Source organism: Ciconia boyciana, chromosome 4 (assembly GCF_034638445.1).
Source record: "Ciconia boyciana chromosome 4, ASM3463844v1, whole genome shotgun sequence".
NCBI classification, from domain to species: domain Eukaryota; kingdom Metazoa; phylum Chordata; class Aves; order Ciconiiformes; family Ciconiidae; genus Ciconia; species Ciconia boyciana.
Window position 1 is genome coordinate 101628711 of NC_132937.1, and position 18046 is coordinate 101646756.

General features: G+C 39.1%; 1 protein-coding gene across 4 annotated transcripts in view; it reads right to left on the reverse strand.

Moving 5' to 3' along the window:
- Window positions 1–339: 339 nt before the first annotated feature.
- The window catches only part of ELL2 (elongation factor for RNA polymerase II 2), a 44715-nt gene continuing 27008 nt past the window's right edge, over window positions 340–18046 (reverse strand). For 3 of the 4 annotated variants that reach the window (XM_072860802.1, XM_072860804.1, XM_072860805.1), the window contains 8 exons: window positions 16199–16458; window positions 13414–13538; window positions 13186–13273; window positions 10804–11374; window positions 8393–8462; window positions 4846–5017; window positions 3797–3841; window positions 340–3658 (listed from right to left, as the gene is read on the reverse strand). In XM_072860802.1, the coding sequence (XP_072716903.1) occupies window positions 3542–3658; window positions 3797–3841; window positions 4846–5017; window positions 8393–8462; window positions 10804–11374; window positions 13186–13273; window positions 13414–13538; window positions 16199–16458 (1448 nt within the window). In that variant the 3' untranslated portion in view covers window positions 340–3541. The remainder of the gene's footprint in view (window positions 3659–3796; window positions 3842–4845; window positions 5018–8392; window positions 8463–10803; window positions 11375–13185; window positions 13274–13413; window positions 13539–16198; window positions 16459–18046) is intronic. The other variant, XM_072860803.1, reaches the window with a different exon arrangement.

Below are 18046 nucleotides of genomic sequence, written 5' to 3' on the forward strand. Positions count from 1 at the left end.
TTCAGCTCTCTCTGAAGCAGCACGCTTGCTCAAACAGGCCAGAACAAATCACCTCCTGTTCACTGGCAATCGTGTAACGCACATCTGTCTCATTCTCTTTCTGCACCCGACAGTGGCACTCTCGCATGCAGTATAAATTAGCAGCAGGACGTTACGGCGAGGTGATGCACCACCAGCACGCCCCTTGCACACCAGCAGAACGCACCCTGCGCTCCCACGGTAAAGCAGCAGTCCCCGTGGCAGCCTTCGTTGCGCTGCTTCATTGCGGAGATGTAGGAGGACCCCTTGCCCCCAGACAAGGAAAGACCAGAGTCTCAGGATTGCAAAGGTAACATTTTATTGAACTTAAATTGATGTAGAACAGAGGGGCAACAATGGCTCAAGTTCATTAACAAAACGCCCCAGGATGTTTCACGTACAGAGTCAATACAGTTTGTATGGAAACACTTGGAGAAGTTGTAAAATACTCTCACAGTCAGAAAGGGGGATTCACAGCCCTGTTTTAAGCCTTCATGTTCCCAAATATTGTCTTCCCTTGATCAATTTCATACCCTTCCCCAAAGGTGGTTACGGAATTGCTGGCCGCATCCCTCCCCCATCAGGTACAGAAACAAATTATAGTAAACTTATGAAAAGAACTATACTTCACAGGAGCCACAGGTCTTTGCATGAATCAACATTTACGTATCTGAAGAGACTGCTTGTAACACTACTATTTTACAAAAGCTAACAAATGAGCAAAGTTACAACATCAACACTTTAACCCAATTCCTGTTTAAAACTTGTTCAAGTAACTTGCCTCCAACACTTGTCTACATGTTTTACAAAACACTTCCAGAAGATCTGAATACTACTTTTTTTTTTTTTTGATAACTCACAAGGTGAACTGAAGACTTAAAAGCAGTAAAGTGAGCTGCTTCAAGTGACAGTTTAGAGCATATCTACAATTAAAAAAAAATTACTTTGGGCACAATATTTCCTTCCTCAAAACCCCAGCAAGATTGGAAACCAATCCTCCTAACCTGTGTTTTGTCAGCCAGCTGGGAAAGGGCTATTGCCTCCCTTCTGACCACATATTTTTTGTAAACTGTAGTGAGATTCACAATTTCCACAGAGGAGACATGCACAGTTGCCCCTTCTCTACATCAGTCGTTTGCTTCGGATTTGTAGTAGTGTAACCCCAACCAAGACGCCACCAGGGGCAACGTTTGTTTCTCGGAGCGAGCAGGCCAGTTTTACAGGAAAGGCAGTAATACCGTCAGAGGCCCCACTTCAGCAGGCGCTTAACATTTGCTGAACTGGAATGTCAACTCCAGGGAAACAAGAGATACATAGATTTACAGCGCTATTTTGCAATACATAGGCTGTGGGGTATACTTGCAAGGCTTCAGAAATGCTCAATGCAAATGGGCAAAACCTTCAATTAAGGCCTTTACAGTAGCTTGTCAGGTCTGATGATCGTATGCAGTGCTGGACCTCTGAAATAGCACTAACCTCCAGCTGCAACACATACACAGCCTGTAAACCAGAAGATGCATGCAAATACAGGTCACTGGCAAAAGGTGGGGGGAAAAAAAGAAAATCAATTAACTGCACCGGGTCTCAGTTATACAGTGGCAGCACTATCAACGATTGCAACACATCGGACAGTTGTAGCAGCATTATGCGTCCCGTAATGGCAGTTAACGTCGGATCCAGGCACGCAGTTTAGATAAAGAGCACAGAAGTGCAGAAACGGGTCCCAGTATCAGGAACTTCACATTATTTCAATCTGAACAGCCACTTTGTTTCCCGGTTGAAAGCTAACCGCTCAGTGCAGCTGCAGCAGAACTGCAGTGAATAGAACAGCCCCTGCACTTACACTTGGGCATTGACTGCTCAGGACCGAATTCAATCGTTAAACCCAGATGAGTGCAGCTCTTAATGGGAAGCAAGACGTCTTCTCTTCATTTTGCCATTTGAAGTGTGGAGTTGAAAACAACTTACTAATAATCCAAGGGACCCTAAGTCAAGCTGGTCCCAAGTAGGTAACACAAATACCACTGTCATGCAATAGGAAGGGATGCACCTTGCTTGCTATCCCATCTTAATGAACGTAACATCCCTGAACCCACAAATTTAAGGCAAAAATTCAATTGCTCCCATTTACCTGAATGCATGTTTTCTGGCAATCAAACACTTTCTGGTTTACAGTGATACACAACAGGCTTTTTTCATGCTGGAGACAAAGTCTATTAGCGATACTACCAAAATTTTGGCAAAAATTCTAAAGTCAGATTTGTAAACATAATGCTTCCCTTTTCAATTGGCAGCATTTTGAAAAGACAAACACAGTAAGACACACAAAGATTTTGCTCAATTTTGACCACATAACCTATGTTTTCACATGATAAAGTAAGCAATGGTTTACATCAAAATAAACCAAAAAACTGCATGAAATGAACGTTTGTGCTGTTTGGTGATCACAGTATTTTATAGTTAAATACATCTGTTCTTTGTTATATTCCTGGCACCCAGGACAAAAATCTTTAAATATATATTTCATGTAGGCAATAGCTTCTTTGCATATCTCTCTTCAAAAAATACTTTATAGTAGTATATAAATAGGTAACCTACATTTTTAATTTTATAATCTTGCCCAAAAACTATATATCTGTTTCATTTTTGTAAAGTATCAATCTCCCCAATATTATTAAAGCTGACAAACTATTGAAATGGAAATGCTCTCGTGTTCCACAATAGAAGTAGCAATTTTATAAGAAAAACGTACAGCAACACTCGTCAGTTGTTTTAACCTGAGCGTTTGGCCTACTTAGAGTAGCAGCTTTTTTTTTTTTTTCCTCATCACTCATGCTCACACCCACACATTCTTGCACACACACAGTACAAGCACACACTTCCAGACACTGGTAGGCCACGTTGTGCTTCCCAGGTGCTTCAGCAAAGTGGGAAGCAGTGTAGCTAATAATTTAACTACACTAAATATACACAAGCAAACACCTTAAGGCAATCACTGCAATGAGGGGTTTAAGTTGCAGATGTGAGATTCTCTTGTAACAAAACGGGCTGTATACAGCACATATACATGCCTCTTTAACCCTCCAAAACAATGTGATTTTTTTTTTAATTTTGTGCAAATTTCTAAACCTTCTACCATTTAAGGCAAAGAGTCTGCATTAACAAGAAAGGTCAGAAAACAGCCTTATACTTAGCCAAAAGCATTTCAATCTGCTACAATATTTCTTAAAATGTGCACAACTTCATAGTAGAGGTACTGGATCCCCAGCATCTACTGATAAAATTATTTCAATGGACAAACATAAGTCTTGAAGAAAAGAAGGGACCAGAAAAAGCAGCTTCAAATATGCATATAAGCAACATCAACAACAACAAAAGTAGTTAACTTAAGTCTGCTAATATAATACTGAAACTTCTGTAATGCAAAAGTTTGATACTAATTTTTAGAATCTTAGAGGAACTAATCTTAAGTTTTAAATAAATAAGCTTCAGTTCATTCACATGTCCTCGTCAAAGCAGAAGACTAGTGCCATGACTCTGCTTGCCGTTGGTCAAACTCCCCTATGAGTCTCTTAATATGAGACAGCTTGTTGTGGAGATACTCGCATCTATACTTCTCTTCATAGTAGTTGGGGCTAGACTGTAAAGATAAGATAAAAAGAAAATTAGGGCATGAAAACATTTCTGTCGAGTTTAATATTTCATGTCCTTCACTTAAAAATAGCCTTGAGCCAGTCTCAGTTATTACTACCTTCTACAAATCTGGTGTTACACATACCTGTTTTATCTTTCGATACTCTTGTAAGACTTCCTCATGAAGGATCTTCAAGAAAAAAAAAACATGAAGACAAGATGAAGGACATTTCACTACTACCAGAAAACCCAAGTTTAAGTAAAACACTAAAAATACACTCAGTTTTACTCAAGATACTTCCTTTTCCATGAGCCACACCACTCTCCTGCATTACAAAGATAAAGCCCCAACCCCCTGTATCACCCAAGATCTGCAATTAAACCTGTAAACAGGCAACAAAAGGAGCATGTGTTTGAAGACTCCCTTTGAGAAGTCACTCATGCTGCTGTGCATTCAGACAGCTCAGACAGGTGGAGTTTGAGGGCTGAACAACTTTTTTGCAGAGTTTTGTCAAGCTACAAAAATCAGAGCTAGCCCATGCAGGGTCTGAGCACGTAAGCAAATTCTGCAAGGCTTCCCTTTGTCTGATTGAGCCATACCAGGGATTTTAAAGTACTCCTGCTCACAAATATGTTTGTAATCTGGCCAAAAAAATAAATAAAAGCAATAAAAAATCCTCAGCATACACACAGAATTAAAGAATTCTGATATTGAACATGTAGAATTTGTATGTCCAAACCAGAGAAGTCCAGGCTGGAAAGTCAGAATATCAGGTTTTTAATACCCTTTTCTGCTAAAATCATAGCTAGGATCAGCCACCTGGAAGATGAGTAACTTGTGGCTGTAGGTTTAGTTAAGTCTATAAAATCACAGGAAATAGAGGGTCAGGAAAGCTTTGGGATTATGGCCGCTGGTTTCCACATGCTTCCGATCTTCTCCTCCATCTGTGTAAGAGGACCCCCTCACCTCACCAGGATGCTGAGGCGGTCAGCAAAGCCTGAGCCAGTGTGGTACCTCCAGCTATGCACCGGTTACTCAGCCTCAGACATTGAACCTGGGAAGTCTTTTAAAACCACGTCAATATAACTTAACAGGTAAACATACTGAAGAGTCTGCCTGTGCTGAAAATGGGGACTTTTGGAAGGGATAAGAGGGAGATGAAACACTATCTTCACAGTTTTATCCTTCTTCACCTGATATTCTTTGGACCCTGGAGAAAGAAGCTTCCGTTGTGCATCAAGCTTCATGAACCTCCTGGTGATACTCTCTATCCGAGCATGCAAGTTCCGGTATTCATCGTACTCTGCATTGAAGTCATCCTTGTAACTCTGGCGTTGCTCGTATGAGACTATAGCTATGTATTTCCTAATGGAAAAATAAGCACACATGCAGTTTTACACCAAGGACATTTCATAGTGAATATCAAGTGTAGACGCCCGAGCTTTAACTCAGTTAACTATGTGACTGACTTTGCTTCTACACGTAAGCACATGTGCCCCAAGAAAATGCACTTAGGTAACTACAGAAATCTACCATATTTTTGTGACTGTTATTTGCTAATATTTTATTTTTTAGAGTTTTTATTCAGAAGCTGTGCAAAAAAAGCATAGCATACTTCGAAAACATTAGCAATCATTCAAATATAGAAAGACCAATAAACGCATCAGCTTCAGTGAGAGAAGGGAAACTGCTAGATTATAATCTCTTTCTATGAAGGGACAGGTTAACTAAGTTATATTTACTTTTGAAAATTAATTTTCATTACATTTTTGGAAGGGACTGCATTTATGGAGTCAGATGCAATTTAGGTTTTTTGGCTATATTTGTGCCTATCTAACAGCAAAGCATGGTTAATGATAAAATTTGATTATTTTAGTGAACAGCAGTTCCATTGTTGTCCATTCAACTAAGGCAGTTGCAATACAGCAACAGAAACAAACTGCAGAGAAGTCTGAAACTAAAAATAGTCCATCACTTCACCTCCTAGGGAGGGCAAAACCCATAAATGCTTAAAGCCACTGATGCGACTGAAGCTTTCTTCATCCCCCTCTCCCTGAAATCAGCACGAGCGGATTTAACAAGGTCATTACACAAATCCACGATGAAGTGGCAATGCAAGTAATAGACACCACTTCCCACCGCTGTCACACCAATACCTCTGGTCCTCCTAGCCTAAAGACCTGGTTCTCTTTGGATGACACAGGCACCTCCACAGGGGGATGAATCCTCCAAACCACCCCTAGGTCAATTTTAATGAGCAGTAAAAATTTAACAAGAGGAAAGTCTGTACCAACACAGATGAGAACTTTTGTCAGTGATGTATCCCAGGCCAGATGCACCTGATTAGAGTACCAGACAGTTTTTAGAAGACAACTAAAGATGCCCTTCAACATTTTGGGAGGTACCTGTGAAGCAATATTGTGGAGTACTGGCTTATGCAGTTACATCCCACAGCAAGAGTCCTAGCACAGGACAAGAGCCCAGCAAAGCACTCGCAACGTAAGTGCGTGGAGAGGGAAGAAATGAGAGTAGAAGTGGGGAGAAATGTGATTCTGTGTCGTTTTTCTAGCTTTTGCTTAAGCTTTGCTTAAAAACCTTGAGTTCCTTTACTCTTATAATCTTTACATTAGGATGGAAAGTATCTTTATGCTAAAGCTCTGATTATAGTCATGAATTATGTAGCACTTAGAGATAGGAAGAGAAGCTGGAATAAACTATCAAAGTCCTTTAAACTGCATCAAATTGCAGGTGCTCTGAGGTTTCAATCTTTCTGTAATCATCAGGCAGATGTCTGAAACAGCATGACCTAATTTTTTTCCAGGACACCATGGCCAGTAGATTATCTGTGAGATTGTCCCAGAGGTTGTTCCCTTCACAGAGAATTCTTCATGAAAGTTTTTACTTGCAATAAGAACTAAATCAACTTTATTAAATCTTGCATGAAGGCTTTTGTTTTGTTAAACTTCAGCAACGGCTATTGGCATCCAACTTTAATATTAGATTACATCAAATAACCATAAACCTTATTTCTCAGTATCACTGCTCTCAGCTCACTGGGGAGCAGACAGCAAAGAGCTGAATATGCCTGTTCTCACCCCACAGAGGCTGGGAATTAAACGTAGGTTTGAGTTCTCAGCCTAACGTGCGAAGCACTAAACTGTGTCCCTGCAGGGCCAGATTTACTTTCAGTCTTTCCATGGAGCATCACTTACTGTATTAAATATGATGCAGGGTGTTACCATGCCATCTGCTTCAACGCCCGCGGAAGATGCACCAAAACTGAAGCGCCACGGGAAGGCCTGACCTCCCTTCCTGATGTTACTCCTCTGACAGAAGTTGTGTGAACCTGGCAATTCGCAGTGTTTTAACACTCCTCCCTCCCCTCTTGCACTGCAAATACAACAGGGGGGCTCAGCACCACTGCTGCAGCTGATGCTGCGCAATCGCACTGCTAGGAAGTGTCAGGCTCATCCTGACTTTACCTATTGTGGTGCTCATTTCAGCTCTGGGCATTGAAGGGCCATCAAAACTTTCTCGAACTCATGCTTCGAACTGAGGAAAGAGCTTTAGATTGCTCCCCACTGTGCACACACCCCCCAAAAAAAGGCATTTTATTAGATAATTCAGGTTGCATTGACCACGTTATTCCAGTTATTCCACTGCAGCCTCCTTGACTTTCACATTTTTTAAAAAAGACCAACAATAAAACAGTGGGGAAAAAAGCCCAGACACTGGGCATTTGCAGAAGCTATTTCTGTTTTACAACAGTAGAGAAAAATCCTCCTGATAGAAAAGTTTTAATATTCTAAAAAAGTGTTTAGACAACCAAATGATTCTGTTGTTACAGCTATTTAATTTTAAAGCAAGTTCTTTAATACTTGTCACAGATGAAAAACTTTTTTACATAGCAGGTAAATTTTAACTTTTGGGCATGTTAATCTGATGTGTGACAACTTGTTAAGGAGCTAAAATTAAACTTACTTATAAAATTAAACTGTAATTTTATAGACTGCAATATGCCAGTCATTGTAGATATGTAACATTTCACATGCAGTTTTAATGCATTTTTATGTTGCCTTGTAGTCAAAATTAAGCAGCTAAAATTTAAAATTTGAATTGAGGTTTTTCTATTTTCTCTAGCTCTTTGGTCTGCAGTTCTATGGTGAAATTGGATATTTTGCTGAAGCTTCAAGTTAGTCAGTGGCCATTTTACATGAAAGCTTTAGAAATAACTTTGATGGTTAACTCTTGTTAGCTCACATATAGGCTTTGCAATGCTAGACTTTAAAGCCTGCTATCTTCCCTCCCCACCTTTCCAGCTTAGATGCACCAAGCAGTGAAAACACAGGAAAGAAGTTCAGATTTACGTATTCAATATTTTAGTATTCAGCTTTCCTCCTGTATTGCCTCACCTCTAAAAAGAAAACAGTGCACGTTCATATTCCTTTTTTATTGTGTTTTTGAAGAAGAATGAAATTAAATGTTTTAAGTCTTCTTCTAAAGTATATTAAAAATTCTTTTTAACACTTCTTTTCCCCTGCAATAATTAAGGGACAACCTCAGAGTTTAAAACTTGCAGGTACTCAAGTAAGGCAGCTGGGTGACTTAAAGTAACTTGTCATTACTCTAAAATTACATTTTGGCAAATTTTCAATTTTGTAGCTAAACAAGAGTTTTTATAGGTGATTTTTCAACTGCTTCAATGAATGGCAAGAGACTCTTAATTGTTACTTTACTCACATGAAGTAGTCTGGTTGTTCACTTGTTGATGAAGGAAGATCTGTGGAGGCAGTGCAAGTTTCTTTAACTCCTACACGAAAGCAGAATTGTGTCACTTGTAATAAACAGATTTTTAATATAGCCAAACAACACCAACCTGATGGGCTTGAAGAAATCCTTTAGAGTTTTATTCTCACAGTAAATTACTTATCGAGCTTATTCTAAGTTAATAATAGGGCTCACACAACCTTCTCCACAGTATGCAGTACCAGGGTTTAGAAAGAGGGCATGGCTACTTTATTCTACAGGTTCTGCACTACCCCAGTATTAACCCAAGGTCAGCTTTTCTTATTCGAAGACACGACGTGGTATCTGCACAGCAATTCAAGTTATGCAGCAACAGATGTAGCTGCACAAAAGAAGACAGCTTGAGATAGATATATCTATCTATCTCAATCAACATCCAGGTTCCAGCAAGAAATAGAGTAGAAAGCTGAAGTTCTTTACATGCCATGTTTTTATCCCTCCTTCCCTGCCAATTACAGATATCCAAAATTAGATTTAATTTCAGTATTCTTCTAAGCAGGAAAGTCGATAGCATTGTATACGGGTTACTGGCATTCAGGCTTCAATAACCTGCAACAAAGACTTGCTCCTCATTAACGTGGCAATACTGGGTTTGAAAGTTATTTGCACTTGTAAATTGCTCTTTTGGTCTTTTAAACAGCATTAGGAAAGCATGGTATGCTTAACCTCTAATTCCTCTTTTTAAAGGAATATTTCAAGAGCCCCCTATTTTTTTGATAAATAAGGAAAATAGCTACCATAAAGAAAAGTTAGCTGGAACAGGAAGGAACACTCATTATCTTGGTAATCTCTCTCTGCTTTTCATTTGGGGTTTTGTGGCAAGCTTAAAACACACACAATCCTTTATATTATCTTACATTGCCACTGTTGAAACACAGTATTTCTACTAAAGCTCAGCCATTCTTGCCAATCTCTAAATTATCTGAACTTTAAGTCATGGGGAGAGAAAAGAGCTGTCATGCGATGTCCTACTCAATTCTTCTGCTTTTAATATTGAAATTATTAGGTGGTGTAGCAGGAGTATAAAAAGAAGTGTAAAAGTAAGAACAAAATTTGAGAGAAATGCAAACAGTAATATTCATAGTCACAGTATGTACAATACAACTTATGTGAACAGTTTTGCTGTGAGCATTTAATTTCCAAAAATTCAAGTGCATTTGTTGGCATGGCTTGGTCCATTTGAAAGCTTCAATGTAAACACCAACTTGGAACGCAATACAGATTTTTCCTTCCCTAGCTGTTCAGAATTTTGTTACTGGCTTCTGGAGAAAGATGCTCACATGTTTATAAATTCAAGCATAAATATTTTCAAAGCAATCCCAAGCCCTGTGGGCACTGTGTAGTATGTCCAGGGTAAATGTGAAAAGACCATCTCAAAGCATCCCTATCTACAAGCACAACACCACTTCAAAGAGGCACCCTGCACACTCCAAAAAAGCCTCCGGGCTGTGATAGGAAAGGGCTAAACCTGACTTATAGTTTGCGAGTCAAACCTCTGAAATTAGACAACACACAGATTTAACAAAGAAACTGAACTCTGCCCTATTTTGCGTGTGTGCGTGCATTAAGAAATCAAATATTCTTTCTGTGTTTCTGTTTAACTTTTCAATGCCATTTTAAGTGTGTACCATTTCTACATCTTTTGAAGTCATAAGTTCTGCAGCTAAGATGGAGAGGCGCTTACAGCACAGTTCAAACCAAAATTCTAGTAAACCACAAGCCAGTTTATGTAGGTTTTAGACTTTCCACAAAAAAGGCAGAGTTCGATGAACCTTGTGTTGTGATACGTGATGAAATCATTTATGTCTGATCTATGTGTTTCAGTAAACTAGTATGCAATCAGTATGTGTGACAGGTTTTTATTTTCAGCATGCAGACTTTAAAATTTGCTGATGGAAAAAGTGGAGTAAGTTTCAGTAGACTGTTAGTTTACTGGAAATCAAGCAAAAATAAAAAAATCCATTCCTTGTGTTTTTCTAGTACCTAGCTCTTCCTTGTAACCAGTTTCTGCCCAACAGCAATCCATCTAAGATTTCTTTGTTCTAATCATTTTTGTACTACTGAGTGAGAATTCTTAAAAAGGAACCTAATTTTAGCTAAGGTTCCAGCAGAACAAGTCCAGCTTCTGCTTTTTGTTGCTGTTTTAAACTAACAGTTACAATGTAATGCAATGGCAGAAAAAAAAAATATTGATTCTTCATAACCATAAAGTAGGGATAATGGCAAGGCACTTAATATATAGCAAGTGAAAAACCAGACCATTTGCATTTCCAGTCCCTGGATTTACTGGTCCCTTTTCACTAGGGTTACCCATATAATAGTTAGGAGAAGCAGTGTATTAATACCTTCATCTGAATCCAAATGGGAGGATTTTTTCGGCTTGGCAGTTTCTTCTTTTCTAAGGTCTTTCTCCTCCTCACTCACATTCGAAGTGTCCTGCGTTTCGCTTTTGTCCTTCTCGTTATGCTCTTGTACCTTCTTGGGCTTTTGGTGCAACACAGCATGCTTCTCACCTGCGGGCTTGGGAGGCTCCACCCGCACAGCGGCCGGTGCTGGGATTCCCACAGGAGTCCGAGAGGTATATTTTTGTTGCTGGTCCTCATAGACACTACTGCTATTTTGACTGAAGCTGTCCACTGGCAGGTCTTGAGTCCCCCGCCCCTCAGGGGTGCTGGGGGAGCTGGTGCTGGCAGTTTGAGGAGGGTTGGAAGTGGGAAGGAGTGTGGGAGGCAGCGGCAGAGGAGTGGGAGTAGCGGCGGCTGCGGGGGGGGGCGGTGGCGGAGGGGCAGCAGCAGCTTTCTCACTGGAGGCAGGCAAGTGGCCACTGAACGGTGGCTGGATTCGACTGGTCAGGTGAGATATCCTCTGCTTTTTGTTCATCAGAGGATCGATAAAATCGCAATGCAAAGGCCGTTTCTGTAATAAATGAAAAAAATTTTTAAAAAAACACTCAGCAGAATTCAGTTTTGCTCCCATTCTGAAAAAGGAGCATTTCTGAACAGGCAACTGTTGAAAACACATCTTTCTTATCTAAAAATAGCTGTCAAACAAGGAACTACTGCAGCTAAATCCATGGTTTATTTCATTCTTAGTTTCTAACCTTATGATTTAGCAAGTTGCTCTTCAAATCTACAGCTAAAAGGCTTTGGGAGAAGACAGTCTCTTCAGTAGCTCTATCAAAGGCTTCACCAACACGAGGAGGTCAGGTCGGTATTGTTTAGGTACCAATTTCAGTTCGGACGTACCAGGTAAAGAGTTGGCTTTTGCTGTCACACAGCCAAGAGATTTACTAAAGCAGCCCCGAGAAGCGTGCAGCATTGTGCTTAGCAGAGTGCGAGAAGTGCAATGCTGACAAGAATAGGTAAACCCTCCCATTTTGCTACAGTTGTCGTTCCAGCTGTTTTCCAGCTGGAATGCTGGTTCACATCCTCATCTCTAGCAAGCATACACTGCTTCTGTTGATGTACAAGCAGCAGCTTGGACCAGGAGTGCCAGGCACGGCTCTGTGCCACCCTGTTGAAATAAATCCAGGTTCTGTGTGCACAGAGGCAGGTCCCTGGGACCTGCACCATTTCACCCTCTGACTGGAAGAAAGTCAGGGAAAAACAGAGGTGTGCTCTCCCTCCTCTATTTAAACATAAACATCTCAGTTGTGAAAGACTTTCCGTACTTCCCAGCTTAACTGCTGTATGCACACAAGCTCCTGTGTTCTTCAGATTTCAATTGCACTTACTGAAGTGCAGTTTTAGTCACAGAAAGTATCAAACTCTTCCTTAAAGTAATGCCTTTTATGCAGAGTTTTCCAAGCTTCTTCTAAAAGGCTTTGCATTGTCCTCTTGTATTGATAAGAAGACAGGACATATGCATTTTAAGTCTGAAAAGGCTGGGGGAAGGCAGATGTACTACCTGCTGATTCAGATCTGTCTTTTCACACCTGGGCTACCCTAAATCAAAATGGGTGCTTAAATGATGCCTATAGGAAAAAAAAAAAATATTCCTCCAAGTGGATCACTACTGTAATTTGTCCTTATTCTAGACTTTCCTAAGCTTTATATTTAAACAGTAGCACAAGGATGTTTGTGCATATTTCATGTATTATAACTACCACATCACAAAGAACCTTGGACACATGCAAGCGTGTAACAAATATATACGTATCTTGTCTTTAGAAGACCTTCCTATGCACCAAGATAAAAAAAGTTATGTGGCAATACTAAAGAGATTTAAGTATTTAACCAGAAAGTACAGGGTTGTGTAACAATAACGGGTAACCAAGAAGTTCAGCAGGTGAGTTTGAACTCTACAGGTGAGTTCACGCTTCTGCAAGGTCCATGTGCTATGGATGGACAGTTATGATTTAGGCCAACAAGCTGGCTGTTCAAACGTGACAGGGGTGGTCTCTGTCTGAGTTCTACATGTATTTACAAAATGTTGTGTAGACAGGAATTGTTTATTTTTCTGAATATCTTAATGAACATTCTGAAATGCAGAACACTAAATATAGCAGCCCTTAAGCTACATGACCATAAGTATTTTGCAGTCTTTGACAGTGCATCTTTAAAAATATAATACAATTAGAAATAAATGCTTCAGTTTTTCATTTGTTAAAGACAATATTAGTGCTTCACATCACAGCTTTTACACCAATATTTATATAAGTGTGATAAGTGTGATAAATGTGATAAATCTTAATACACTGTCAATAATGTCCAAAAAATACAAAATACCTGAGAAGTTGATGGAGCATCTGTATTAGAAGTTACAGGAGATCCCAAATGGCTGGTGCTGGTGGCATTCTGAGATGAATTTAATTTTCTGTAAGGAGACCCAACATTTCAGGTTACAAGGCCAAAATGTCTATGTCATAGTTCTTTCATTATAGGGAAGACAGACGCTCATTTCCCAGGAAAAGTTTTTTAAATGGCTATTTTCCTTCCCCTAGAGACTGAACTTACCGAGAAAGTATTAACTCCAATGACTGTTTATCTATTTCATTGTATCCAGGCCAATCTTTTTGAATGTCTTTAAATACATAATCCTTCAGAGTGTAAGAATTATCCTTTGGATTCAGGTTGGCTACCTACAGGCAGACATTTAAGAAAATAAATGTTCATTATACCTAAATGCAAACTACAGAAATAAGATTGGTACTGCAAAGCTAAATCAAAGCTGAAAACGAAATTACACACCAGTTTTCCAGGTTTTTTAGATGTGAAGATCAAAGTAGCTCTCATGTAATGAGCACCAATTTTAAAAAATGTGGTCAATTTGGGATGTAGAAATTTGGATGTAAGAAAATCCCAAACTGCTGCAAGCATGTGTGAAATGTACTCTATGAAAAACTCTCTCTGCACTATGTATCTGTTTTTTTGTCTTTAACATAGCATTGAGAATCAAGGGAAACTATGCCAAAACTTTAAATCTTCACTGCATGAAATATGTCAAGAGGCCTAGTTTTTATTTTTGTTTATTTCTCTTTAAGAGCTGAAGAACCCTATCTCCACACAGAAATTCAGAGTTGTTCAACTTCAGGGGGACACCTGCCATTCTTTTGTTTTACACAGCTATACTGCTATGGCAGAGCAGACTGTGCCTGGAACAATGCATGTTTTCCATCATCACGTTAATGACCACACTATGTCGTCACTTGTCTTGACAAACAGAATTGCTTTTCTTTCTCAAGTGCCTGAGCCAATAGCTTTCTACTGAACAGTCGTACACAATAAACTAACTGGCACTGAACTACTTCTTTTAGTACAAAGATGAATTATTCATCTATCTCATTCATTTTAAGACATATCGAAGTTTTACTGATTGGGAAAAAAGTAACTGTACTCATATCTAACAAGTTATATTTTGAAAACAAGATTTAGTGCTAAAAGGGTTAAGGAAAGGTGTACAGGCCCAGAGGCACTCTTCATTTTTCAGACACCGGGTTCATTACAGCAAACCCTTGTCGTGAGAAGGTCATGTGCATGCCTTACTCTATACCTTTGAAAATAAAATGCGTTTGTATCTTCCTTATGAAAAAAGCAAAATATACTCAAAAAGTTAAAATGACCTAGTACAACCTGGAGACTATTGACACCTAAAGTGCTGTTTTAGATTTCACCACCTGACATCGGTTCAGAGTTTCAGAGAAAACCTCAAAGAAAAAGTCTCCATCAATTTGCCTTACATGAAATGCTGGAACACTCATCAACACCTCACCACCACTTTTTGCAGCTTTGCCTATTTTTCCTCCAAAACATGGTAAGTACTGCTAATTCGTGTGTGTGTGCATGTCTGTCTGTCCCCAGCTTAAAAAAAATTAAAAGTAACACAGATATCCAGAAACAGTAATTCAAGTGTTAAAAACAGAATTAAAGCTGTATTCCAAGAGAAGCAAATCTGGGCATATTAGATCTTAGCAAGTTCAGGCTGCTGATTTTAGATTTGTACAAAAAAAACTCATTAAGAAAAATGTGAGCAAGGCTTTTCAGGGTATAGTGCTGCTAATGTGACCATTTCTGAATGCAGACTAGTACCTTGAGGTAGTTCACACCACATACAGGAAACAGAGTCCAAGAAAGCCTCCTTAAACTTTGTCAACTGTAATGGGACAGGAGAAAATTTTTGCACCTTTTGTCCTCTAGGGAGCTGAGCTTTTGGAATTTTATAATCAACTTAAAGTACTACTACTAAAAAAACTACCATTGCACTGGGCAAAGAAAGCAGCAACTTTTAACATATTCAAGGAATAAGTTTTTAAAATTCAGTGTAGGATCAACCAAAGCTGTATCAAAGTTGAATTTTACTCACTTTAATAGGTTCCAAAACACTCTTTTCCTAGATAAATAGGAAATATTCCTACTTCACATATTAATACATGCATAGTTCACCCAGAGTCTATGGGTACAGGGACTATTTAAAAAGTAAGGGAGGAGCCACTGCATCTTACAATACTTTAAGAAGCCTTTTCTGAACTGTTTTAGTAGAAAATTAATGTGACACTCTGGAACACACAGCCTAAAAGTTTCACCTATAATATTATAGGCTTACCAATAATTTTGATGGATATGATAAAGAAATACAGTGGAACTTAATTCAAAGGAGCACTGGAAAAGCTACTGAATAAAACAAGGCTTCAAGTAAGATAAAGACACAATCCACATGATAGCAAAGAAACACTATGCTCAAAATCAGACCACCACCTTTTTCCTTTACTATTTGGCTGGAACACCCTTCCCTGGATTGCAATTCTAACAGAACCCAAGAGAAGCCAAGAACCATTTACAGGCCATCAACTACGGTCAAATGAAATACTAACCTATCTGATTACCAAACTTCTCTCCTCATAAACTCATCACAATAAATAATATTAAGTACTATGATAAACTATTTCACACAATCAAGAGAATGCATGGTCAGTTACTCTCAATTAAGCAGTTAAGCAGTCCAAGTAAGAGAGAAGAAAAAGTAAGACATTAGGAGCAACAAAGCTAGAAATAGTTAATTATTGCCTGGCATTCTAGCAAAACAAAAACACTCCCCAAAATTTTTTTAGCATTTATTTCCTTTCCTCACACTGACTTGCAGTTTGGGGCATTCGTATAAAGTTGAATGAAAAACTTAAACAAGGAGCATTACGTAAGTTGTTTATTATTTTCTAATTTAAATACAGGAGTGACACACCTCAAAATTATGGTTAAAAGCATAGCAGGAGGGAAAAAAATGGTGGCACCAACCCCATGATCTCACCTGCTGAAGGATAATTCCAAGGGAATTCTTGTCCTTTTGGTTGACACCATCTCTTTGCAAGCGAGCAAGTAACTCTGGTTTCTTGTAACTCTTCAGTGCCAGTAAGTGAATCACCCTGTCCCTGTACGGTCGCTGAGAAACAGTATTTTGTGTGTGAGTCCTCCGTATCGTGTTTGCAGGGTTCATGGGTGTCGATCTCTTCCTCTCGGGTACAGCATCCGGAATGCTTTGTGGTGCTCTTCTGACCTGTACTCTTTTCCCTACAGTGGGGGGGGGGGGGGGGGGGGGGGGGAAGTGTGACATGGGAGGTTGGGAAAAAGACAAGAAAGTTTATTTAAAAGAATTTACTAAGCCAGATAAACTCTAAAAACTGTATTTAGTCAGCATTTCAAGATCTATAAAAATATACAGGTAGTAAAGATGCATTGAGCTAGGCATTAACAAAGAAATATTCAATATAAAAAAAGCTGGTAAATGATACTGGTAGGAAGACTTTGCCAATTATTTATATAGATAGTGCTTTTATTATTTTTCCAGTTTATAAGCTTAATCACTGAATACCCAAAATCAGGCATTTTTTTGTAGAAGAGTACTCTAAAGTGTGAGGCAAAGGTCTTCCACATAATTAAAAGATTCCCCATTAATGCCTAGGGAGACCAAGTCTACACAGTTAATTGCATCCCTGCTTAAAGAAACTACCAACCCTTGGTGTTACCGTCCCTGAGTTACCGTCAGTTACACCACATTTTAAGCTGAAGTGTTCCCCTCGTTATTTAATAAGCCCCAGTTTATGGGAAACAATACACCAAAAATTTAACAGTTCTTTGGACCAAGGCCAGAGAAGTTTTAAAACATGGCCTGCACAGCATTTTGGATCAAACGCTATAAAAAGACATGTTTCTCAACCGGAGGAACAATGCAAGTGTTTGCAAGCAATGCATCCAGAATTTGAATATAACACCATCCAACCTGAATCTCAGTTTTCCAGAGAAAGACCCAAACTTCTCTATTCTGTGTTTTAAAATAGCATTTGCTATCAGATAGAAAAAAAAGATTTATCAGAATATTACAGAAGATTGTTGTAGTAAACATTGCTTGCAATCCCACAGAGGATGTGACACAAACTAGGCATTTTTCTGAAACCAGTAACTCATGTTTGGCACATGAGGGAGACTTAATGAGTATTAGTGGGAAAATGTGGAGCTTGCTCTCTTCTGTCAGACAGGCAGAGACTGAGCTGCGCTCATGTACTGCTTATCCTCAGGAATAGCAAAAATTTGTTTCCATTTTGCAGTGGAGGCCAAACCTTCTATAACCTTTCTACCCTGCATGTTCCCTGGACTATGTCCTCCTGGTTTTCAAGAACAAACCCAATCGTGCAAACACACATGGTTACATTTTTAGAACAGTATGAACTTGACAGTTGTTTATTGAATGCATTACAAACATTTTGACAGGTTAAATTCAGTGTAGATACACAAACCCCTGGCACAGTGGATAGTGTAAGCAGCATTCAAATAAAAACACCTCCTAAAGTCACGTCTCTGAATCACTTAAAAAAAAATTAACTGAAAACATAACCAAGCATTAACATGATTAACAACCCCAGTTCCTAATTTGTACTGCATGAAGCACGTTGCAGTCACCCCCGTGCCCTACCAGCAACTAGACCTGCCCTACCGGAGCTTCTCCAATGCCAGTCTGAAACAAAAGTATCCCCAAACACCATAATCGTCCTACTGCCAGTCTTCAGACCCCATTTATTTAATGTTAAATATTCATTTAAGTTCTATTTAAACAACTAACAAGAATCACACAGATCATTCACATGTAAAACAGAACCTCCCC